We start from the raw sequence: 26,988 nt of genomic DNA, 5'->3' as shown, positions 1-26,988 counted from the left end.
CCCCGTTGCTATCAGTGAGCCCACTTCTGGAAAAGCATCTGGACTACGGGCCTACCACTGAGCTTCTCAGTGATGCTGGTGCCCCCTCACCATGGTCAGTATGTCCACGGTGGTTTCCTGGGTGGCCTTCCACGTTTAAGGAAGCATAAATACTTTATTGTTTACTGCAAGAATATCCGTTAACCAGGATATCCATCAATTCCTGATGTGCAAATTACAGAGATTTCCCTCTGGTGCACATTAAAATAAATAACTTTTAATGTGGAAATTCCCATTCATCTACCACCTTAAATCACTGTACACACACAGATGAACATTTGAGAAGTACTACGCTGGCCACCAGGGAGACATTTCAACAGTAGGAAAACCCTCCGGCCACCTGCACATCTGTGGATCTGGGTCCTGCTGAACACCGTGTCAGTTCTGGAACGCTACCCCAGTCACCCTTGAGCCTGTCATGTACTTCGATGTCCCCTAGACTTGAGCACAGATTTGCCCCCTTGAATGACTTTAGGATGAGGGAAGGTCCTTAAATCCATTTGCCTATCAGTTTCTTTACCCTTTAATTTAAAGGGATTATGGAAAGAATTATGTGTTCCTTATTTCTTGGAACTATAACACACATCCAACTGAAAAGTAAACGGAAAAACTTTTTAATTCCTTCCAAGGAAAATGTCCTGGATAACTCCATGTTTTTTATAATCATAGGTACATTCTCATCCTTCCTTACTCGTTCATTACCAAAAACAAAGACAATGATGACAATTTATTCTTCATAGATGCAAACATCTCATCAAAAAAGGCAGAAGGGCAAAACACAAATTATGAGGACAGAAATGAAAACAATACAATTTTCAAAGATTTTTGTTCATTTTTGTTTTTATTTGTTTATTTCACTGTTTATATGTTTATCTTGCGAGAGCCTACAGAAGTGAGGGAAATTATCTGCAGGCTAATTTTAAACAACACAAGAGAGAGATTAAGCATTAGATATAAAAAATAAAACTTTTAGCTTAGTTGCTAAACTAGAAAGAATCTTCCTGAAACATGTCAGTTAATCTGGTCTACAATGCATTAATAAATGGAGAACGTGTGTCTCCTCTAACAGATACTTCAAACATTGTGTGCACTACCGAAAGAGCTAATCAGAAAGTTTTCAAGTCATGATCCCCTGGACAGACTAATTCAAGTTCCTTTTCACCTGAAGTTAGAAGAGCAAAGTCTGTAAAAGTAAAAATATCGCCATTGTTCTCAGCAATCTATGGGTAAATCCTACAGGTTCTGAAAGTCTTTTCAATAACATGAACCATGATTTCCTGGCAACCTCCTTGCTTAAGTGGCAAGTAACTTTTGAGGCTGGACTTCTCAGTCTGTGGCTAGAAGCAAGCTGTAATTCAGCACTGCTCCATCTTGGAAATCCTCTTCTGAATGGAAGAAAGTACAGCAATGACCTTCTTCCGTGCAATATTGCCTGCAGACGCAGAGACACAAGTCTGTGCTAAAGGTCACTGGGCAGGTACAACTCTCAGCCAAGACGCCAGAAACAGATTAAAGAGAAGAGAAGGAAGTGGAGGTCAAACATTCCAGTGTACAGATGCTATTCCAGATAAAATATCAAGGGCTTGGGGTCTAGAAATGGATAGTATGCAAAAATGAGGTAACCAGGTATTGCTAATATTTAGAATTTAAGACGCGTGTCCCACAACTGAAGACAGAGCTGAAGGAAGCTCTGCCTGGGATCGATCTATTTGGAACTCCCTTCTGAGCAGCACTCTTAGATATTCCCATCATCTACCGTATCTAAACCTCTGAATACATAACTCATATTCAAAATGATGCCTCTGACACCTCCAAGGTCCTGGAGGATCTTCCAAATCCAAGAAAGGTCACATAATGCCCGGCGTTATTTTGGCATTAGCCTATATTATATAATAATTATTTAAAATTCAGTAATCCATATTTGGGCTCAACAATAGCTCTATCAATCTTATTGTTTTCCTAACTAGAGCACCCCATTCCCCCAATAGGCTTGGTGACAAGAGTTTATTGTACAACCAAAACCCAAATGGGGACAATGGGCTCTTGAAATCCAATCCCCCATGAGGAAATATCACCCTAACTCCCTGATGCAAGATCACCAGGCTGTTTCAGTGCAACCTGAATTTTTCCTACAGTGGCATCCTCACGAAGACCAGATATCCAAACCCCTAGTTTTTTATAGGATTTAGAATCATTTTTCACTTAACTGGCCCTCCACGTGCTTACGGTCTCCTGTATGCATTTGTCCCACTTGGGCTGGCTGTTGTGTCCCCGTGGGGGAATCCCAGCTCTGCCTCCCAGCCTCTCCTTTAGGGACTTGGAAATGGAAGGTAGTGCAGTTCTTTCTGGCCATCTGCCAGGTTTAGGACCCCAGGTTTCTTGGGATAAGTTCGACTGGCAATTTTAAAGAACTCTTCTGCTGCATCAAGAGCAATAAGACGGTCCTGCCAAAGATTTAAAAATACAAATGTTGTCAAGATGGGAACGAAGCCACGTCAATGGGAAAACAACCTAAACACGACCATACACCCAGCCTAGAAATAATCATGGGCAAGCAAAACACATCTTAAATTTTTCTCAACAAATTTAGAGATATCCCTTCACCCTTTGCTTACATTATTCAAGAAACACTCTACATTCTTAGCGCCCTTTCAAACCCTTTGTTAATCTTAGGTTATGTAAACAATGTTTCTTGAATCTCTTTGACCTACAAGTGATTCAAAAAGCTGACTACATAGCAGAATTAGCTGGAAAGTACAGATTCTTTTTTTTTTTTTAAATTTTTTAACGTTTACTCATTTTAGAGAGAGACAGAACCTGAGCAGGGTAGAGGCAGAGAGAGAGACACACACACACAGAATTGGAAGCAGGCTCCAGGCTCTGAGCGGTCAGCACAGAGTCCGACCTGGGGACCAAACCCACAAACCGTGAGATCACGACCTGAGCCAAAGTCAGACGCTCAACTGACTGAGCCACCCAGGTGCCCCTATAAAGTACAGATTCTTTGAGCCACGACGGAGCCTTAATACGTCTGAGTGCAATCCAGAAATCTGCACGTGTAAAGCCCTTCCTGTGGTTCTGATGTAGCTAGACCCTGGAAACCCGTTCACGACATGCCAGCCTCATCTGCCAGCTCAAACTGGGTATTGCCGGCAGTGCTGGAATAAAAAATTTAAAAAAACACATAAAATAACAAAATGAAAATAAAAAATAAAATAAAACAAGATAAAATGCATAAAAATAAAATTAAAATTAAAAAATACACATAAAAAAATCATACCCACTTGGGGCGCCTGGGCAGCTAAGTTGGTTAAGCGTCCGACTTCAGCCAAAGACATGATCTCACCCTTCCCGAGTTCGAGCCCCGCGTCGGGTTCTGTGCTGACAGCTCAGAGCCTGGAGCCTGTTTCGGATTCTGTGTCTCCCTCTCTCTCTCTGCCCCTTCCCCACTCACACTCTATCTCTCTCAAAAATAAACATTAATTTTTTTTTTTTTAAATCACATCCACTTGGGATGCCTGGGTGGCTCACTTGGTTGAGTGTCCGACTCTTCATTTTGGCTCAGGTCATGATCTCAAGGTTCAGTTCCTAGGATGGAGCCCCAAGTCAGGCTCCGTGCTGACAGTTGAATCCCTTCTTAAGATTCTTTCTCTCTGCCTCTCTCTCTGCCCCTTCCCTGCTCACATTCTCTCTCTCAAAATAAATAAACTTTAATATATATATATATATATATATATATATATATATATATATATATCTCCACTTACCACAACAAAGAGGTATCTCTCCGAGAGCTCCCAACTTGCTGGAAAAATATTGGTTTCCTCGGCCAATCTTAACAATATCTCCCGAGCTTTCCTTGTGTTTTTGGAATCACTGATGGTGCTGAGTTTCGTCACTGACAACAAAGAGTCTGCTTCCTTTTGAAAACCTGTGGGGAAAAAAAACTTATCCCTCGTGTAAAAGCAGTCACAGGACACGGTGGTCCTGCAGGAGATTAAGAAGGCACCCAAATGTGGGTTCCAAACACACAGCGGAAGCCAAGGCACCTCTCCATGTGCTACTTTCCAGGTCAGTATGATCAGCGGGGTCTTTTTTTTTTTTTTAATTTTTTTTTTAACGTTTATTTATTTTTGAGACAGAGAGAGACAGAGCATGAACAGGGGAGGGGCAGAGAGAGAGGGAGACACAGAATCGGAAACAGGCTCCAGGCTCTGAGCTGTCAGCACAGAGCCCGATGCGGGGCTCGAACTCATGGACCATGAGATCATGACCTGAGCTGAAGTCGGACGCTTAACTGACCAAGCCACCCAGGCACCCCAATCAGCAGGGTCTTTAATTAAAGCTCATTTGAGGTTTCTTCTTGTTTAATTTTCTTCCTTAACTTTTGCCTCAGAGGTAAGCCTCAGTTTGCTGGCTGCCTTTTTTTAAATTATTATTTTGTGATTGAAATCCTCCCTCCCAGTCCCTGCTCTGCACCTACCTGCCTTCACAGTTTGAGAGCTACAAAGTGGCCCCCACCTCCAGGCCTCCTCTTCCCCAAGTCCTGATTCCCTTCCCCGGGGAAATAGGGTTGCCTGGTTAAAATTACTTACCCAAAATATGAAAGACTTAGCAATTTATACCCTCCTGGAGTAACTAAAAAGGAGACAATTAACTCCCAATAATATTGGGTCAATTAAGAGGCTAGAGGTCCAGCCCATCCCACTATATCCCAATAAAGCAATAGGGTAAGCAACTGGGTACACCATGCTTGAAAAGTTATGACGCCAAAGTGAGTGTCATGGTCTCTTTCAAGGCAGAAGGATTAGGGACTTCAAAACTGATAAATTCACTTTTTATTTTTTACAGTTTATTTATTTTGGGGGGAGGGGAGGCAGAGAGAGATACATGTTTACAGGATCATGACCCTGGCAGAATTAACAAAATCAATACTCAACATCTGCTCTGATGCCACAGGTATTTATCTGAACTCTGAAGATTTTCTACCTTTTAGTCCTTCTGTAAGTCTACACTGAGTTTTGCTGTCTCTCCTGCAAACAATATTTCTTCCCACCTGCCTCGTCTTACAAAGCTACTGCTAATCGCCCAACCACGCTCATCTAATTCAATGACATAATCTAATCTAATCATAATCATAATCTAATGCCAAAAACATACAATGACTTCTAATTCAATGACACAATCTAATCTAATCATGATCCTAATCTAATGCCAAAAACATTCAGTGGTAGTGCCCACACGACTCCCCTGTCCTATGATACTCCATTCTGAGGACAGATGGCATAACGCATGGCAAACTATGTCCTCAGGACATCGGTTGGTGTAACCGAAACATCAGATGTTTATGCTTGAGGATACAAGGTGGATAGGATTGGGAAAATAATTAGTACACAGTAGCTTTAACCAGCCAGTTATCAATATGACTTTTATAAAAACCATGCAGAAGAAAGGGAAGAGGAATGATCACCACTAGGTATTTCTACCATGTCATAATCACTTCCGGACTCACCTAAATCTTCTAAAATGCGTTTCCACCTATTCCTCACTTCCCTTCGAATCTGTCGCAGGGTGTAGATATCATAGTTGAGTTTTTGCCACTCCTGTAGGAAAATAAAAATTCAGTTTTATTTTTACCCTTTGGCCTACGCTGCTATCTAAGTCTCAAACATACGCTAGAGACATGTGTGGCTCTCCTCTTCACTAAGCATCAAAACCTTTCTTATTTTTCTTTAATTTTTTAAGTGTATTTACTTATTTTGAGAGAGAGAGACAGAGAAAGCAATAAGGGGAGGGGCAGAGAGAGAGAATCCCAAGCAGGCTGACAGCATGGAGCCCCACACGGGGCTCGAATTCACAAACCGAGAGATCATGACCTGAACCAAAACCAAGAATCGGACGCTTAACGGACTGAGCCACCCTTTCTAAAAGGAGAAAGGTGCTCCTTCAAAACCGTTCTAAAAGGAGAAAAGGACATGGGTGAGAAGAGAGTCAAGAGGAATCTGTCAGCTACCAATTCTGGGGAATGTGCTGTAGTGGGTGATATGACACTGTATACATAAATGATCCTAATTAAATTCCTCACATTGCCTGGTCTCTCAGTTGCAGTGATCTTGCCTGTAAAGTGGGGATAACAATAGTGATGATTTCATTCAACACTTATAAGATTAAAGGTATGTAAAAGCACAATGTCTGCACACAGTGAGCACCCAATAAAATCTCTGTATGACTAGAGCCATTTTGTACATGAACAAACTAAGGCCCACGAGTTGGTACTTGAATCCAGGTCTGACTCCACAGTTCATGAGAAAAATGACACATACAAAGAATTTATTTCTTCCTTTATTATCAGAATAAAGTAGACCCGGGAATCCCAGGCATCTTGATTTCACCGTATCTCAGCATTGCTCTCTTTCCCTTACATTCCATGACAGGGTGGATCTTTCCAGCATTCAGCAGAATGATTAAAAAGCTCTCATTCTGAAAACTTCCATCTTATGGGCAGTGGGCCAGCATGTTGGTCCCAAAAGAGAACTTGAGTCTTTCAGGAGTATTAGAATCTTTATTAAGCTAAGTGTTTCTTTTAAATATCATGGAAATTTATTTTTAAGGAGCCTTATCGATACAGAACAGTCATCTTATAGCGTATACCTTTTCCTTTTAGCAAAAACATTCACCACACAGCTATTCTAACCACAGCTTAAAAGAACATCATTCTTAATGTTCAATTTAAGACTCAAGTATGTGATATTCTGACTCGTCTAACTGCACATTTCTTTTTTTTTTTTTTTTCGTTTTTAATTTATTTTTGGGACAGAGAGAGACAGAGCATGAATGGGGGAGGGGCAGAGAGAGAGGGAGACACAGAATCGGAAACAGGCTCCAGGCTCCGAGCCATCAGCCCAGAGCCTGACGCGGGGCTCGAACTCACGGACCGCGAGATCGTGACCTGGCTGAAGTCGGACGCTTAACCGACTGCGCCACCCAGGCGCCCCTAACTGCACATTTCAATGATGCCACTATTTCCCTATCACGTTCCCTTCAAGGCTGGCCTTGCTCATTGCTAATCAACTTTCTTGACTGGTTAAGATAAATTGATTTAGCTGCCATTCCCAAATATTTATAGATCCCACTTTGAAAACGAAAAGCCAGCAAAATAAAGAGTGTTTTGTGATGACTGCATCTTAGATCTTGTAGCTAGGGATATGCCAACAAAAGGGCATAGGATTTCAGCTATCCCCTACTGGAAACAGTAAGGGGTGAATTTGAGTACTTTTTCCTGGCCCCCTTCTATTTTTTTTTTTTTTTTTTTTTGACTGAAGGAGTGTATGTACATATGTGGGCAAGACTCTGTGGCAACTGGGGTCAGGGATAAAGTCTGTGACCCTGGAAGAAAGCAAGGTTAACTGGGTCATCTCAGAAATATGAAACCCTCACCTCACCTTTAGCATCATGTTAAATCCCATGATATACATAATCCCTACAGAGTAGAGTGTATAAATTGGGGGGGGGGGGGGGGAACTCAAGTATTGTCATTTTCATTAGATGGGCCTCAATGTACCAAAGTGGCCATTCAGTATATAGCATCTTGGAAAAGAACATGGGTGCTGGAGCCATACTGCCCAGGTTTGGGTCCCAGCTCCATTATTTATTAACAGGCCGACTTTGGGCAAATTCAAAACCACGTCTAATGGCCTTGTATGCATAGAGGGATAATAATGCTACCTACCTCATAGGCTTATTCTGAGGATCCAATGTGTTAAATGCAAGCCCTAAAGGTGGAGTTTGGTGCCCATTCTCCTCCAAATCACAATTAAGAAACAATCCTCCAGGACGCAGGATGACTTCTTTTGTGCGGATCGAGGATACACACATTCTATTGTACGGTATCTCATTTGCGAGGACCTCCAGAAGTAAAATTTCTCTGCTCTTAGCAGCAGGTACAGCTTTACTTTTCCTGAAAACTGTTGCATCATTCTGGACATTGTGAATTTTATAACTCATCAGTCTCCAATGGGTGAAAATACAGAGTCCTTTCATGGAAAATTGATAGGATTTCATATGCATTTTTCAATGACCGAAATTTCGAGCTACTCTTTATGTCTTTATTCATGTTTTGGTTTTATCCCTCATTTTCTGGTCTGCACTCTCTCACTGTCTTTTCATGTGAGTTGCTTAGGTCCTTTTTGATGGAAAGAAGACCGTAAATAAATAAACTATTATACAGAGCAGCGTCGCACTGATTCTCAAGAAAACGGACCCTCCTTCAACGGAAAGTGATGAGATTCTCAGTCACACTTGATTGGCGAGACCCTACATGATGGATCCTCAGACCTCAAATTATGAATCAGACCACTAGGTGGCTTCATTAACTTGTGATTCAAGGTCTCAGAGGCATTTTCTCATCCTAGGCTGATGCCTTAGAACTTATTTCCTCAACTCAATGTGGCCAGATCTTTGTTTTCAGAGACCCAGCATCACGGGGTCATCCAAGCTTCAGACTTTTTTTTTTTTTTAATATTTTTATTTATTTTTGAGACAGAGACAGAGCATGAGCAGGGGAGGGGCAGAGAGAGAGGGAGACACAGAATCCGAAGCAGGCTCCAGGTTCTGAGCTGTCAGCACAGAGCCCGACGCGGGGCTCGAACTCACAGACTGAGGTCATGACCTGAGCTGAAGTCGGACGCTTAACCGACTGAGCCACCCAGGCGCCCCAGACTTTTTTTTTTTAACTTTTCTCTTCTTGCTGTCCATCTGTCAACTATTTTGCTATTCCTAAATGCCAATACTTAATGTCACCCGAATTCATTCTGTTTCAGCGTCTGTTACTCTGATAAGTGTTTGACGGAGAAGCAACACTGTGACATTGAAATATCTGCTAAGGACGGATCCATGCACGATGCATCAACTAACTTACACATGGTAGGTGCTTGTTAAGATTAATGGAATGAAACCCTACATTTCATATATATGTATTATTACTGCCTTCTTTTGACAGAAGAGTCATGGATAATCACATACGAAAGTATCTGGAAGTTCTGTGCAAAATTTAAAGTTCTAAAACCAGTAGAAGCATGGGTAGGGTTTTATCTAAGAATTGGCTTTTGATAAAATAGATGATAAGAGAGGAATTTGAATTTGTCTTTAACATATGAACCCAGGGGCGCCTGGGTGGCTCAGTCTGTTAAGCATCTGACTCTTGATTTCAGCTCAATTCATTATCTCAAAATTCATGAGATTGAGCCCCGCTTGGGGCTCCCTGATGGCAGCTCAGAGGCTGCCTGCTTGGGATTCTCTCTCTCCCTCTCACTCTGTCCCTGCCCCACTCACAATCTCTCTCTCTCTCTCAAAATAAACAAACTTGAAAAAAAAAATATGACTCCAAAAAACGAATCTAAATCTAAATGCTACAAATGGTGATACACAAAATCTTACTCACAACTAAAAAAAACTCACCAACTCCCTGGTACTAGAGATAAGCAAGTCTCATGGTGTCCGTCTACAATTTTAACTCGTCACAATGTGTTTTCAGATAAATAACTCAAAATTAACAAAGATCAATTAAATCTTCTTCACAAGTGAGCTGAAATTCAAATCCACTCGACATCAAAAGTTGAAGTCTTATTTTCTAAAATAGTCTTTTGTTTGTCTTCTCATAAAATCGGATGTAATATGTTGTGCTCGTCGGTGGTCAGAAACTTTAACAATAAGTAAATTAGCAAAGGCGTAATAAGAGAAATAGCACAAAATGGATTTCATAAGACACTTGGGAGCCAAGTCCAAGTGAAAGACATGTGATTGAAGCGAGTAACTGAAGGTGCTCAAAGCAGATTCTTGATGAGTCTCTCCTCTCTGGTTGTTGGCCCATCAGATTCGAGCCAGATAAGAAGGCTGAGGCAGAACAAAGGTCAGTCTCCTGCAGCCATCAACAGCCAGCACACCTCCAGATTTCACTCCCGTGAGCTCGGCCTGACCTTGAGTTCTGACAGAAGCTCTCAGGGTCATTTCCTCATGCACAAAACAAAAACCGTTCATTCTCATCCGTACCATATTACTGTGAGGTTGTGGACGAATGGGACAGTTTAAAAGTATTTCACAGTTCTTTCTAAAAAAAGGTGATTTATACATGTAGAGAAATGTACTCTAATAAGAGGCTACATATATTTTAAGTCATCTTAAACTCAGGCACAATTTCAAAAGTATCAACTTATTTTTTTAATGTTTATTTATTTATTTTGAGAAAGAGAGAGAGAAGCAAGAGCATGTGTGAATGGGAGAGAGGCAGAGAGAGGGGAGAGGGAGAATCCCAAGCAGGCTCCACGCTGTCAGCACAGAGCCCAGTGTAAGGGCTGGATCCCATGAACCATGAGATAATGACCTGAGCTGAGATCAAAAGTCAGACACTCAACTGACTGAGCCATTCAAGCACTCCAGCTTATATTTAGTTATAAAAAGAACAGAATCACATAGAAGTAAAAACTCAAAGAGGGGCACCTTGGTGGCTCAGTCAGTTAAGCGTCCGACTTTGGCTCAGGTCATGATCTCGCGGTTCGTGAGTTCAAGCCCCGCATCAGGCTCTGTGCTGCCAGCTGAGAGCCCGGAGCCTGCTTCTGATTCTGTGTCTCCCTCTCTTTCTGCCCCTCCCCTACCCATGCTCTATCTCTCTCTCAAAAATAAATAAGCATTAAAAAAAAAAAAAAAGAAAGAAACAAAAACTCAAAGAGGACATAACGGTCTAAAATGAAAACTAAAAGTTTTCTTTCCCATCCTGTTTCTTGTCTATTCCTCAGTAACCACTTCTTCCTCCTCCTTCCCCTCCCCCTTCTTGTTCTCCTTCCTCTTCCTACTCCTCCTCTTCATCTCCTACTCTGGTAGCTACCTCCATAACTCCAAATATTAGGCTTACATTTTCAATTTCTCATGTATAACCTTTAAACTTTCTTTGTACTGTCTGCTATAGACAATGAGTAATTTAGTTTCTCCGTCTCTCTCTCTCTCTCTCTCTCTCTCTCTCTCTCTTTCCTTCCAGATCATTCTCTAACTTGACTTTTTGACCATCTGGTATAGACAAACACAAAATTATAATAGGTATATATATATTTGTTTTACAGAAAATGGGCCCCTAAAGATTTACAATATTTTGTAATGCTGTATTGCATTAATCCAAATACTGATCAAAAAGAAGTGATAATCTCTGTCCTCTGTACAGAACTACTGGGGAAATGCCCAAAGAGGCATTTTGTCAAACGGCGGCACAGCCAGGAGAGTAACCAAGATGAGATGAGGTGAGGTGCTTGGAAACCAAGTCGTGGTGGCCTGGCTGACGGATCTGCAAACTAGGGGGCTTTGGGAGTATGTGATAGCATCCTTCAAGCTTAAGCAGTTGCTGTAAGGTAGAAAGATTCCTTTTCTTTTCTCTATATACACTCAAAATGCAGGACTAAGACTAACAGGTAGAAGCCCCAAGAAGGAAGATCAAAGTAAGAAGAAACTTTCTATTCAGAATGAAGTCTTTGTAAGATAATGAGCCCTTCATCATGGGACCTCTAAGGGATAATTTCTATAAGAAATAGACCACCGGTGACACTTGAACAGCTCAGGGATTAGGAGTGCCAACCTCCTCAGCAGTCAAAAATCCATGGATCACTTTGATTCCCCCAAAACTGACCTACTAATAGCTTCCTACTGACTAGAAGCCTTACTGATAAGATAAACCATCGATTACCACAAACTTGGCATGTTATATGTATTATGTAGTGTATTCTTATAATAAAGTAAGCCAGAGAAAAGAAAACATTATTAAAATAGAAGAAAATACATTTACAGTACTGCACTGCATTTATTGAAAAAATCCCTTAGATAAGTGGACCTGTGCAATTCAAACTCATGTTGTCCCTGGGCCAACTGTATATAATTTTAAATTTCTAGAAATAGAATTTCTATAGGCTCGTTTGATGTAATATTTTTTCCTATATCAACTGACAAAATCCAAAAGGATTTGAAGGCATTTATAAAAAAACAGAGATAGATAGATAGATAGATAGATAGATAAGTAGATAGATAGAATGTTTATAGAGCACTTACTTCTTCCCAGGCATTACTCTAAGCTCTTTACATGGTTTATTCAGGTAATTCTCATAACATGTGTTACTCTGGGCAATGCATATTATTATACATCTCAAGAATGAGGAAACTGAGGTAACTTGCCCGAGTGCATACTAGTAAGTGAAACCTGGGACTTCACATCCCGGCTTGTGGCTGTGGGGCCAATGCACTTAGCCACTGTCCACATTACCCTCCAAACCAGGAAGGGAGGGCTGGGTGGCCAGGTGGGAAGGGAGAGAAGGAAGTAGAGGAAGAGGACAAAAGAACAGCTGATTAGAGAAGAAACCAACCTGAAGCCACAGCAGCTGTGCCTGAGGAGGAACCAAGAAAACATGATCGAAGTCTTGGGAGAGAACTTTTCGACAAAGTTTTCCCAGGTTCTAGCCAAGAAGGCTACCAAACCCAAGAACATCTTTTCCAAGGGTTGGCTTCCTGGGACTTAATGCTCTGGTCTTTCCTTTGGGGACTTCAGTTCTGTCTCCTGTCCGGAGAACAAGAGGAAAGGAGCTCAACCCCCTCCCACTTCCCCCCACCCTTTCTTCCCCACACTCCCTCCTGTCCCCCTCGTTCCCATGTCCTCTCTGAGGAGGGAGACAAAGACAAAATCGTCCCCTCCAAGGCGCGTGGAGGCGAGTGGTGAGGGGTAGCCCAAGCTGCAAAGGTTTGAGATTCTGAGGACCAAGGAGAAAAGGTCAATATTTTGGCCTGAACGGTGTCTGTCTGCAACAGAGAGCCGTGAAACTCCCCATACTTTTCTGAAACTATGCTTCAGGCTCCAAGACTGAGGAAAACCCTAAGTGTCTCAGACTGACCAGAGGTACTTCCCCTGCTCCTCTCCCTTGCTGCCCCACCTCTCAGTCTGAAAGGAAGCCAGCCACATTATCCCCCCTTCCTTGGAAAAGTCCCTGGAGAGCATGCAGCCCTCTTCTGCCACACTTGCAGGATTACAGGGTTACAAGGGTGCCTGATTCAGAATCCCAGCCACGTCCTCCCCAGAGCTCACATGACAGACGGCTGGTTCAACGCACTCATGTGACGGGCTTCCTCCTCCCAGAGTTAACCAGCAGGCAGCTTTAAACAGACACCCAAAAGCTTGGCCTCATGTGCCACAGCCAGGAAAAAGGATTTTAGAAGGAACTGGCTCACTCTTCTTAAAAGGACAGCTGGGTCACTGACGCAAGCAGCCTCTGTACCCCGCTGGCTTCCTCAAACTCCATCCCATTCCCCAGGCCCCTCCCTCACTGCCAGATGGCTCGGCCCAGGGAGCTTCCACTTGCTGTGGTCACTTCCTCATCCCCCACCCACTCACCAGCCCCGGGCAGTCGGCCCCCGTCAATTCCATTACCCACAGAAAGCGCTAAGGTGTTTTCCCCACCTTCTCATCTCACTAGTGACCAGTCAGGGGTGGCTCTTGTCCCCTCCCGTGGCCTTCGCCCTACCTAAAGCATGGATTCCTGATGGCCATCCCCTTGTAACATGCCTCTCCGGAGAAAGGGAAGAAGGAACGCACCTCTGAGAAGTGCCCACTCAGAACAGGAGGAATGGACTCATCCACCAGCCTCCATCCTGATATTATCAAAGGTCCGGTATCTCCCTGGAGTCTGTAGCAGCAGGTCCGAGATTTGGGGTCTGCTGCCTCTAGAGTGCACCCCCCAGCTGATCTCCCTCCCCCCGCCCCCCTCCCTTTCCTTGGCAGCCTCCTCTTCTCCCTTTGCCTCTTCCTCCCTTGCCATTCTGCACCAAGGCTCTGTCTTGGGCCTTCTTCTCATCTCCATCTGCCCGGATGATTTCCCCCAGCACCTCAGCCCTGTAGGTTACTCCCAGTCTCCTACTTTTTCCTGACCCCAAGCCTCAGCTTCAAGTCTCTCCTGGCCCCTCCTCGGGCTGTCTGTCTACAGAACCCACGAGACTCCCTGCCAGCCTCCCCGAGGCAGCGCCCTCCCTCCCAGGCGCCAAGCCTGGTTCTCTGCTGCCTGCTCCCCTTCAGGCCAGCCCTCCCAATCCAAACCAGTCATCTGCTCCTGCTGATTTGCCCTCTGCCACACGATTCCCACTGCGTCAGCTTTAACTGGCCTGCATAGCTGCAAACTCACTGGGCCCTCTGCTTCCAGAAGCTAATGTCTCCCAACCAGCCGTCTTCAAGCGCTCTGCTCAAAAGCTTTGGTGGTGCCCCACCTCTTACTGAATAAAGCTGCAATCCAGATCAGGCTCGCCATGCTCTGACTATCCAGTCTCCTTTGGCCACATCCTGCCACACGTGTGAGCCCCTGCCACACGGGACCACCCGTCTATTCTTGAGCACACCTTGGACCTGTGTGCCTTTGACCACGTTCACTCACCTGCTCACCAAGCCATCTAAATCCTATTTACTCTTCAAGGTTTGGCTCCAATATCACCACCTTCAGAAGCCTTTGCCTTTCTTACCAATCGAAAGTAATTGTTTCATCTTTTGAAATTCCTCAGCCCCTTTATGAAAACTGTTGTAGAGATATTTATGGTATAGACATTGGTATAAAGGTATTTGCAATGTCCCCTTTGCTACTAGATTGTAGGGTCCTTGGGTACAGGAACCTGGATTCATCCCTATCTTACACAATTTTCTGTACACAGCAGTGCCCCATGGGGCTTCTGAATTCAAAGAAAGATGACAAATCACGTCAAAACTAAATTCTGCCAGTGACTCAGTGCCTATTTTAATCTAGAAACCGACACTAAATCTTATCAGAAAAAGTCACTTGGGTTGTCATCCATGCCTTTTGTGGACAAGGCTGGATTATATAACCAAGATATGTTGATTTCCCTCTTTTCGGGAAATGATAAATTCGAGAAAGGTGGAATTAAACAAAATAATCCAGTCACCTCTTCCATTCTGTGCCTGATCAAGCATTTGATATTTGAAAAGTTGTTTTCACGTATGTCTCTTTACATGATAACAGCTGTTAAGGCTGCCCTGATGTCAGGCTCCCTCCCAGGGACTCTCCAGGTGTTGTTCTGTCATCATCAAGTCCAGTGACAGTTTTATGGGGCCCTTTCTAGCCACATGTTAAGAGAGGCTCTGGGAGTTTAAGTAACTCAGTTGAGATCCCACAGCTCTTAGGAGGAGAACCTAACATTTAAACTCAAGTCTGTCTGACTCTATAACCCATGCTCCTCCTGGTATCCTATGCTGCCACTCAATTAGGCCCAAGTTTAGCCAGCTACGTTGTCCTTTCCGGTCACCAGTATGGCAACTGGGACCCAAAGAAAGAAATGGAACATAACATGCAGAGACTTCCATTCCAAACATGGCTTTCGGCACGGCCGCCCAAGTCCAGGATACACCAGAGGCCACCTCCTCTGTCTCAGTCTACCCCTTGTCGACACACTCCTCGATGCCCTGCAGCCAGAGGAAAGATCATGCGACCAGATCCCAGGGCAAGGGTCAGGCTCAGGAGACCTGGGCAGGAAGGGAGGCCATGGTCGATTATACAGAGGAGCTTCCTTTAAACACAGCTGGTTCTGGACAGTGTCAAGGCCACCCACCCAGGAGGGGCATCCTCTTTCAGGACTATAAAAGCCTATTTTCTCCACCCACCAGATATGGTGTGTAAGTGAGAAAGATAGGATTGTATTTCACTGTTCCTAGACATCCAGGCCGCTCATTAGCCCTCTGCCTCCACCTCGGCCCAAATGGCACAGGATCAAATGACAGAGCAGAGAAACTCAGCATAATAGAGGATAAACAACAGATGAGATGAACCTTGGAGGATGGGGTAGTAAGGAGTGGTGGCCAAGGAGGGCGCAGGGACCTGGCACTTAGGGCCTTGGGGGCTCCAGGGCCTGGAGGGGCCTCCAATGGCTCCCAACAGTGGCTGGCTTTATCGCTTCAGCCTGGACATCTCAACAGTCTGGAGCACTCACTCCAGGAAAGGTCTATTTGTACCTAGAGTGTACAGAAATGAGCCTTTTCAGCTGGGGAGGTCAGGGTCCCGTGCTATTATCTCTCTCCACGTTTGATCAGACCCACCTCTTTAGTGACATAAGAACAAAACTCTTGGTTTGTTACAGATTTGCATCTAGCTCTCCTCCCTACTGACCTTCCAGAGCTATCTACTTGCCCTTCTTCTGAATCCCAGGGAAAGCTGGGCCACAGTGGGGTTCACAATACCCCAGTCTAGGACCAGCCTGCTGGGCTGACCACTAGGCCCTGAGGCCACACCCCAGATGCTCTGATACTTAAAAGATAGTAAAGCAAACCTTTTCTAAGGTCTGGCAGTTTGGGCAGCCTGACTCTATATACCACTCAGAGTCTCAAACCCCTAACACCCATCCTGGAGTTACTGCTTGGAGCACCTTGGAAAGGGACATCCTTACCCTGGTTGCTAATGCTGTCCAACTGCAATGCTCATGTGTTTTGACCCAGAACTAAAACTAGAATTTTGACCTAGAACAAGTCACACGTAAATGCCAAGCAATGCCTTTCCAACTCTCCCTTTTTATTTTTATGCCACAGCTCCACTGGAGTTCTGGAATCAGACTGCTTTGCAGCCAGAAGCCCCTGACCTAATTCTTTATCTGGTTTTAACCAGATTAAGCCAAAGGCTAGCTCACAGCTCCTGCTGCCAAAGTCTGCCAGCAAAGCCATGAAACGAACTGGACTTCTGAGCAATGAGATTGCAAGTCAGTTTTGTCTAATTTGGGGGGTTCCAGCCCACTTCCGGCTTCAGAGTTAGGAGAAGGGCCAAACTCCGGATGTGATTTGGCTGATGCTGCTGGTGGGAAGAATCAGAGCATGGAGTTTGCATGTGACATTGTTATTCCTAATCAACTAGCTGGAACCAGCTCAGCGTTCTGCTGCTCTCATCACTGCAGGGGGGGACCATTAGTTGCCGTCACCAAAAGCAAAGAATAATAAGTCTAAATTCCTGTTCATGGAGAGGAAAGGAGGACTTAAATTTCTGGCAAGGCAGAAATAACTAAATCATTCAATGACATTAAGCAGTGTACCCTTGAGGAAGGCTGCGTCTTCCAAGTACGGAGGCAAGGTTAGATTTAAGGATGGGTTGTTTGAATCCAGAGTCTAGAAGATACGCGCGATCCAGCTACCTTCAGCATCCAGCCCTGTGCTGTCCAATTCGGCAGCCAGCTGCCCCTCATGGCTAGTAAGCACTCTGAGAGCGGCTGGTCCGAATCGAGTGGCTAGTCTGTTCCTTTTATTGCTAGAGTGTCTTTCAGTTTAACAAAGTGCTTTCCACCTACAATCTCAGCTAACTGATACCGACACCTACACAAATGTCCTATTACTTCTTAAGTACCTCCAAAACAACAGAAAAGTATATCATTTGACTAAATAAGACCCCAAAACTTTTACACAGCAAGGAAAGAAAATAATAACACAGAGGTAAGCAACATGCTGGGGAAGTGTTTGATACAAATAATAGCTAGGGGTTAACATAAGAAGAAAAATCACACTAGTGAAGAAAGAGTCATCAAGAGAGAATTCACAGAGGATCAATTGGGGAATAACACCTGCACTTTAAGAATTCTCAGTACAATAATGAGTTTGGTGTTGCTGCTGTTGTCTAGCTAAATTATCCATTAAATATAAAACAAGAATGTCCAAGGCTGGGAAGGGTGTGAAGAAAGGGGCTCTTTCATTAAATTGAGAGTTACAGGGGCACCTGGGGGGCTCAGGTTGAGCTTCCAACCTCGGCTCAGGTCATGATCTCGCGGTTCATGAGTTCCAGCCCTGCATCGGGCTCTGCGCTGACAGTTCACAGCCTGAAACTTGCTTCGGATTCTGTGTCTCCCTCGCTCTCTCTGCCCCTCCCCTGCTCGCTCTCTGTCTCTCTCTCTCAAAAATAAATAAACATTAAAAAAAAGGTTTTTTTAATTGAAAGTTATAAAATTGGTGTCATTTTATTTTTTTCACAAACAGTGACAACTATTTGGCAATATGTTTCAATATACATAAAAATGGGTAAAATATTTAATCTAAGAATTGCAGTTACAAGAGTCTGTCCTGAGGAAATAATCTCAAATACAAAAAATATCAGTGCAAATAATGTCCATGAAAGCACTAACTGGAAATGCAAAAAGGAGAAGACAAAAGACCTAAGATACATGAGTCATCAGTGTTAAGGCAGAAAATTTATTTATTATAATATACATTTTCAAGACAATTATATACATAATGTATGTTGTACATTTGTATATACATGCACATATATGTGTGTTGTATAAATATATGTATGTATACATATACATATAGTGTGTGTGTGTATATGTGTGTGTATACACACACACACATACACACACACACACACATACATTGTTGTCTCAAAAAAAAAGAAGAAAAATGCAATAAAATAGTATACTAATATTTATCTCGGGGTAGAATTATGTATAGGTGATTTTTTTCTCCTATGTTTTCCAAATTTTCCACAATGGTTACATACTTCTTTTATAATCAGAACAGAGACTTTAAAATACCTAAGGAAGACTATTTTTACAGTTTCCTTTGTTCACCCCATCTCATTCTACTTACCTCCCAAAATGAAAAAGTCTAGTTATGGGTACTATTCTCATTTGAATTTATTTAGAGAAGTATTTACTATGTTCCGGATGACAACTGACAGACCCTACACAACTCATATGACTTCAAATGAATGCTGTCAAATTGAAAATCCTGTGGATAAATTTGCAAGTTCCTGTGTGTATGTGCGTGTTGTGATACTTAGGTGAAAACACTTGCTCCTGTGGGGCATTGACTCTGGGTTGCAGGATCTCTGCCAGCTTTCAAGAGGAGGAGGGAGACAGAAAGCAGGGGAACAGAGTGAGGACAAGGGCAGGTGTGTTGACAAAGAAGCCCCAGCAGAGTTGAGATTACCTGGGGGTGGCAGGCAGTCAGAGGAGCCAGGTAGAAACACAAGGAAGAGAAAGGAAGGGAAGAGAGAAATCAGGAAGTTATAATTCTTTTTTAAAAAGCAAAAGCAAATCCAAATGTTTCTCATTATTTTTTTAACCCAAACGTTTCTTATTGTAGGGGTAACTTTTTATAATTATTCTTCCTGCATACCTTATCACAAGGGACCCTACTAATAATTGTTCTTTATTTATTTGAAAGCTGTCAGCTTGTTTATTTCTCCCTGGCACTGAAACTTACCAGTCCTTTCCATCTTCGCCACCCCCAGAAGGAAGGGTTTTAGTTCTCCTTGGCACTGAAACTTATCAGTCCTTTCCATCTCCGCCCCCCCCCCAACCGCCCCCCGCAGAAGGAAGGGTTTAAAGCAGCTGGCCAGTGATCCGTTCACTCATTTGGGGGTGTGTGTGTGTGCGTGTGTGTGTGTTTTGGAGGAGAGGTACGCCCCCCAAAAAAAGAAAAGAAGACTAGTGACCCTGGCAGATGTCCCTAATTTCCTTATCAACCGAATTTCCTGGTAACTAGAGGTATGATATCTGCTAGGAGGAAGAAACTGTATCTATAGAATGCCCTTAGCAGTATATCTCTGGCCAAAGCATTTCTTACACTCAAGACACCCAACATCTTTGGGGTATTGCTCCCTGGAGCCATAAGCTACAAAATAATGAAGGGGTATAAAATGGAGCCCTTTCGCAACTTAAATGCTTTCCACGATGTGAGGTAACCCAGTGAACCTCATTTACACACATCTAGGACTGAGTCAGAGGTGCATGTCCTGTGGGGGAAGGGCATCCTAGGGTGACCTTCTCAATGAACCAGAATGCTCTCTGCTTCATCTGAACCTCTGGATTGCCTATGTCTTTGAAAGTATTAGCAAACCTCAATACTGGCTGGGTAAGATCTATGATCCACGTGACTCTGATTTGACAATCTATGATTTGCTCACCCCACCCCTCCCCCATCACTTGACTCGGAAGTTCTAATTTCTCCATATGTTCCTTGTATACTCTAGACCTCTAAGTTATTGATATCCTTTTTAAGACCTGGAACTGCAAACTAAACTACTGCCCTAATCACACCAAGCAGGTCTCCAGTATATTACAGCCCCATGAACACAACCCGAGTCCTACCGACCCTTTCACAAGAGGAAAAAGATGCTTACTCCCTTTGTCACCTGTCAGTGACAACACAGCCCCAGCAACACCTAGGAATTGTTATGCCAGTCCAAGCCCTACACAACTTTTTTCCTTATAATTCCAGACTCCCATTCACCATTCACTGCCCTCTTCTTATACCTCTCTAACCTTCAGCTTTGTCTCCAGGGCTGGCTCCCCAACTCAAGCGTTTGGGGGCTACTCTGACAAAGCCTCATGCATGATGTGATGCTACAGCCTGAAGGCAAAATAATCGCTCAGGCAGAAGCAGTCCTGTAATTGCCTGGAAACAAACTGGCTAACACTTTTGTTTATAATTATCCCAGTCTTTCCTGGCTATTACAGACACAGGGATGACCCTGTGCCAAGCCAATTAGGAAGCTGCCTCGTGAATCCTCAACTCGGCAGCCATTTCCAGTTGTCAAGACCTTGCCTTCTCAATATCTGCTTGGTTCGTCATCAACATGGCAGGCGTTAGTTAACTCAAGCAAAGCCCCTGACACAACTCCTGTGCAGTGGAAATCCCAGCATGGGAAGGGAAAACGGCGGTGTGCCATTAATCTACTACACATTCAATGTGTTTGGAAATTACAGTGTATTTTTTTAAATTGTTACTAATCTTACAGACAGGTCATTGTATAGTCATTTTCAAAAGGAAAAGAAAATCATCGGTAAATGAAAAATGTCTTGCACCCATAAATGAAAAGGCTAGAAGAGTCCTTCCGTTTCTAAAGAGGATCTCTTGCAAAGTATCACAAAGCAGGGCAGGGTCGGGGATGTCACAGGAAGTCTTCCTCAAAGCAGTTGGTTGTGTGCCCTTCATGTATGAAAAATTAAATCCACACAGGGGTGCCTGAGTGGCTCAGTCAGTGAAGCATCTGACTTTGGCTCAGGTCATGATCTCACGGTTCATGAGTCCCAGCCCCGTGTTGGGATTCTCTCTCTCTCCCTCTCTCTCCCTCTCCCCTGTTCTCTCAATCTCTCTCAAAAATAAATAAACTTTTAAAAAAAGAAAAAGTAAATTCACACAATCATTTGACCAAAGTCTACTGAGTGCTCAAACCAACGGCAAAGCTTGCATGATCTCAGGACAGGGGGTAAATGTTTTAGTGTTTACAAGACATGAGGCCTCTGCCACAACTAACTCAACTTGGTCAACGTAGCACTAAAGCAGCCAAAGACAATATGCAAACAAATGGACATGTTTGTGTTCTGATAAGCCTGGATTTGGCAAAACAAAACAAAAAAACCTGGATTTGGCCTGTGAGCCACAGTTTGCCTGAAATGTAGAGAAAAATGTGGCACGGAGAATCAAATCGCCCAGTTTTACTCTCCGAAATGTCCAACCCCCTCAGGTCATGATCTCATGGTTCGTGGGTTCAAGCCCCGCGTTGGGCTCTGTGCTGGCAGCATGGAGACTGCTTGGGATTTTTTCTCTCCCTCTTTCTCTTAATCTGTGCCTCCCCACTCCTAAAAATAAAGAAACTAAAAAAAAATAAAGAAAAGGAAAGGAAAGGAAAGGAAAGGAAAGGAAAGGAAAGAAAAGAAAAGAAAAGAAAAGAAAAGAAAAAAGAAAAAAGAAAAGCCCAAAGCCCATTGCAAGCACAGTGCATGTATCTTGCTCAAAGGACATAAATGAAGTCTAGCTCCGTAAGACACAGGAGTAAGGGAATGCAACACTTAATGTTTCTTGGGCTAAAAGCCAAGTCACTGATCCATAGTTCACAGGCCTTTAAATATGGGGACTTTGAGGTCCTGTCCTTCATACCTCCCTCTAATAGACGGAAAAACAAACAAACAAACAAACAAACAGGCCCAGAGAGGTTGTGTGGTCTGCCAAAGGTCGCACAGCAAATGAGCAGTTCAGTCAGGAGACAGAGTTGGGCCTGAATCCCAGGAATCTTTTCTGTGGCACCACCCTCCTCTTCCTGCCCTATGAAATAAACATCTGCTTTCCTTTTTCACAACCGTTGCCAAAGCCCCGGGGTGACAGGGTCAAGTGGATGAGCTCTCAAATTTGTGCCGGCAGGAGAGTCTTTTTCCAAATGATAGCTCACATAGAACCCCAGTATAAAACACATGCTCTGCCTGGTCAGAGCTCGTGGGGCACCCTGAAGGCATTGTGAGGATCAAGGAAACCAAGTAAAGACCAAGCAAAGAAGGAAAATCCTTTCCACACTAGGACGGAGGGATGGCAAAAGGGCGAGTGTCAGCAAGGGCAGTTCAAATGTGATTTTATTTATCGCCTGCTGCCCTCTCCATACTTCCAGTTTCCAGCACTCTCTCTGCTACTTTTCAGTCCTGCCCGGATGCCCAGGGCCAACCACGGTAGTGCCCCTCTCTCTCAACCTCCCCCTCCGTATCCCGCAATTGTTAGTCCTGGGTTCCATTCCTTTGAAAAAGTAATTTGGGCTGACCCTTTAATGATACTAATGACACGTAAATTAATTTTTGCTGAGACATAAAGCAATCAGTCTCTGACAAGAATTAATGTATTATTGCTTCCAGAGATCAGATTTGAGGGGTTTTTTAAAGTTTATTTATTTATTTTGAGAGAGAGAGAAAGCACGAGTGGGGGAGGGTCAGAGAGAGAGGAGAGAACAAGAATCCCAAAGCAGGCTCCACGCTGTCAGAGCAGAGCCTGACGCAGGGCTCGAACCCACGAACCATGAGATCATGACCTGAGCCAAGGTTGGACACTCAACCGACTGAGCCACTCAGGCACCCCCAGATTTGAGTTTTAAAGGGCTTTTGCAATAGCACAACACAGTGTTTTTGATATTATGTGGGGTGACTCTTCCAAAGATGCCTGGGCAGGAGCCGGGGAGGCTGCCTGAGGTAAGGAAATCTTCCCCCAGAAAGGTCTTAACTTCATCAGTTTTCTGGTAGATTTCATTGGCGGGTGGGGAAGAGTTCCAACTCTATTTTAAGAAGTTTAGAAACCACAGACAAGACACCAAAGCATTGGCCCACGGTCAAGTTCTCAGCCTTGATGCCAACACAGAAGCTATTCTAAGGGCGTCAAGAACTGCGAGGCATCTGAGATTTGACTCCCTTACAAGGTAACAAGTTCTCCTGCCACAGTTTCATGAGATACGGCAAGAAAAAACCCCAAGAGATTCCTGGTAAGAGACAAAGGACCCAGCAAGAGCGGGTCGGCACTTTTTATGGTCGTTTCTCCGAGCTCCAATTCCAAAGCAGGAATGGGAAGGGGGTCAAATAATCCATGCACACACAGTAGGCTGTTTTATAGGAAAGGAACCCTAAACTGAGGGAACCTGAATTACTTTGTTTTATTTTTTTTTAATGTTTTTTTTTTTATCTTTGAGAGAGAGAGAGAGAGAGAGAGACAGAGCATGAGTGGGGGAGGGGCAGAGAGAGAGGGAGACACAGAATCAGAAGCAGGCTCCAGGCTCCGAGCTGTCAGCACAGAGCCCTACGTGGGGTTCGCTCTCACGAACTGCAAGATCACGACCTGAGCGCCCCCTGAATCTTTCATAATGAACAGTAAGCCTGCCTGCCCTTTGCTCCAGAGAGACGGCTACCTACATCTCCCACGCTGTTCACTATGTAAACACCCTTGAAAAGACAGTCCGGAACGAAAGGCAGGCAGTGCCTCCTGTCACAACGCATGCAGAAATCAAGAGACCCTCGGAGAATTCTCTCCCAACGTTCAAGGCCAGGCCTGCTTAGACTCCCAAGGAATGTGAGCTTCCCGGATTGGGAATAACAGGTCCATAGGAAAAGAACAAATCTTGCACAGGGCAAATGAGCATTTTTTTACTTGTTTAGTTTAGAAAATGCTCCCCATTCCTCTTAGAATAAAATTCAAAATCCTCGCCATACCCCAGCGGGCAATCCTGGTCTGGCCCTTGCTGGCTTCCCAGTGCCACACCACAGAGCCCCTTCCCTGTGTCCCTCTGCTGCAGCCACACGGGTCTTGCTGTTCCTGGCACACACCACGCTCCTTCCTGCCTCCGAGCCTTAGAGTCTGCGATTCCCTCTGCCTGGAATATTCTCCATGAGGCTCACTCTCTCACCACACTCAGGCCTCCCCTGCCCCACCCAGAGTCACTTTCTGTCTCCTCAGATTGTCTTATCTTTCTTCAAAGTGCTCATCACAACCTACTTTTTATGTATCTGTTGTCAGTCTCCCCTCAGTACAACACGAGCTCCCCCTGAGGGCAGACCCTTTGTTCACTACTATGCCCACAGACGCTACATCTGACCAGCAAAAGAAACAACTATTCGTAATCCTATCAATGGCATACCTACCGTTATGGGTTGAATTGCAAATTCCTATATTGGAGTCCTCACCCCCAGTACCTCAGACGGTGACCCTATTTGGAGATCGTGTCTTTAGAGAGGTAATCAAGTTAAAATGAGGTCATTAGGGTGGGCCCTAATCCAGTACAACTGGTGTCCTCCTAAGAAGGGGACATTTGCCGTGATTGGTTAAAAAACGTCAACTGCTATCCACCCTTGGAGGGAGGAATTCAGTACAAAATCATCGCTCTGAAAACACGTCGGTGTGTGCCCTTTCTAGTTTCTACATACCCAAAGGTGCTTTCTGTTCCCTGAATGTCACTTTAAAACAGGGAAAAAGATAAATACTATGTCATGGATTAAAATGTTAAGGTGAACGGGCACCTAGGTGGCTGAGTCGGTTAAGCGTCCGACTCTTGATTTCGCCTCAGGTCATGATCTCACGGTTCATGAGTTCCAGCCTGCGTGGGACTCTGCACTGACAGCTCAGAGCCTGTTTAGGATTCTCTATCTCCCCTTCTCTCTACCCCTCTACCCAGAAATAAATAAGTAAACTTTTAAAAAATTTAAAGATAAAAAATAAAATGAAACGTTAAGGTGAGAATGGAGGCCTCCACGAAATGCTACATGTTTCTGGATGCGCAGCCATCAAAAGCCTGGATCCACCAGGGGCTGAGCCAGTTCCTCTCAAGGCCCAGAACCTCACCTGGATCAGCTGACATATTTACATAACAACAAGCCACAGCCGGCAAGCAAAAGGAATAGAGGGATGGATGAGACCCACAGCGGTCTGCTTCTTTCCCTTCCCAGTGGTTTTGCATAGACCTGCCTGCTCTCGCCTTCGGGTGGCCGGAAACAGAGTCGGAGGGGATGGGAAGCAGGAGAAACAAGAGAAGAAAACACCTTCCAAAACTAGGGCGGAGGAACAGGTGGAGCGAGTGGTATGAAGGGCAGTTAGTGTTTCAACACCAGCCAAGGATCTGCCAGCTAGACGGGAGATTGTTTCTCAGATGTCCCTGCCTTACCCAACACCAATGGGACAGCAAGGACACCCCGGCACCCCCAGGTAGTTACCCAACATTCTTGTGCAACTCACAGATGTGTTCCATGCTGCCTGCCAGCTCACGCCAGGGTCACCCCTCTAACAAGTCGGCCCCTGGGCCCCACAAAATCCTTGGGACGTGAAGCCATCTGGCTCCTCTGGTGCCTTGGCCTCCATCCCTGGGGTCCTCATGCAGGACCTGTCCCTACCCCAGAGATCCTGCATCTCAAGGCGCAGAGCAGCACTGCCAACGTGGCGAGGCTGTTCCAACCCCAGTTCCGGGTTAGATAAAGTGTTAGTATCCAAAGTCTATAAAGAACTTATCAAACTCAACACCCAAAAAGCAAATAATCCAGTGAAGAAATGGGCAAAAAACATGAATAGACACTTTTCCAAAGAAGACATCCAGATGCCAAACAGACACATGAAAAAATGCTCAACATCACTCATCATCAGGGAAATACAAATCAAAACCACAATGAGATACCACCTCACACTTGTCAGAATGGCTAAAATTAACAACTGAGGCAACAACAGATGTTTGCGAGGATGTGGAGAAAGAGGATCTCTTTTGCATTGCTGGTGGGAATGCAATCTGGTGCAGCCACTCTGGAAAAGAGTATGGAGGTTCCTCAAAGAATTAAAAACAGATCTACCCTACGACCCAGCAATTGCACTACTAGGTATTTATCTAAGGGATACAAGTATGCTGTTTCGAAGGGGCTCATGCACCCCAATGTTTCTAGCAGCCAAAGTATGGAAACATACAACAATAGCCAAAGTATGGAAAGAGCCCAAATGTCCATCAACGGATGAATGGATAAAGAAGAGGTGGTATATGTATGCAATAGAGTATTACTTGGCAATCAAAAACAATGAAATCTTGCCATTTGTAACTACATGGATGGAACTAGAGGGTATTATGCTAAGCAAAATTAGTAAGAGAAGGACAAATATCATACGAGGAATTTAAGATACAAAACAGATGAACCTAAGGGAAGGGAAGCAAAAATAATATAAAAACAGGGAGGGGGACAGAATAGAAGAGACTCATAAATATGGAGAACAAACTGAGGGTTACTGGAGGGGTTGTGGGAGGGGAGATGGGCTACATGGGTAAGGGACATTAAGGAACCTACTCCTGAAATCATTGTTGCACTAGATGCTAACCAACTTGGATGTAAATTTAAAAATTAAAAAAAATTTTTTTTAATAAACAAATAAAACTTGATGCTGAGCTATATCAAATAAATAAATAAAAACAAATCCACCCCTGGACATTTTCGTCCCACTTCCTATGGTCCACTTCATCCTGACACATTACCCATCCCCTCCAGACTTCAGCCTGGAGAAGCAAAGGGTTTAACAGCTTAAAGGTATGTACTTTAGTCATTTCCCATTAGAAAAAAACCTGAAACCTTACTGCCTTTAGACAGGTCACAGCATCCATGATATAAGAAGAGGGCATTTTAGAATTAATT

At 44.0% G+C, this 26,988-nt stretch overlaps 1 protein-coding gene across 2 annotated transcripts in view; it reads right to left on the bottom strand.

Annotated features, from left to right (window-relative positions):
• Positions 1-848: 848 nt before the first annotated feature.
• The window catches only part of MREG (melanoregulin), a 61,581-nt gene continuing 35,441 nt past the window's right edge, over positions 849-26,988 (bottom strand). Inside the window, exons 3-5 of one of the 2 annotated variants that reach the window (XM_060623495.3) lie at positions 5,552-5,642; positions 3,807-3,970; positions 849-2,483 (exon numbers count right to left, since the gene is read on the bottom strand). In XM_060623495.3, coding sequence (XP_060479478.1) covers positions 2,349-2,483; positions 3,807-3,970; positions 5,552-5,642 — 390 coding nt within the window. In that variant the 3' untranslated portion in view covers positions 849-2,348. The remainder of the gene's footprint in view (positions 2,484-3,806; positions 3,971-5,551; positions 5,643-26,988) is intronic. The other variant, XM_060623496.3, reaches the window with a different exon arrangement.

The sequence above is a fragment of the Panthera onca genome, chromosome C1 (genome assembly GCF_046562875.1).
Source record: "Panthera onca isolate mPanOnc1 chromosome C1, mPanOnc1 haplotype 2, whole genome shotgun sequence".
NCBI lineage: Eukaryota > Metazoa > Chordata > Mammalia > Carnivora > Felidae > Panthera > Panthera onca.
Note: the sequence above shows the minus strand (reverse complement) of the source record. Positions and strands in the feature narration are given on the sequence as shown.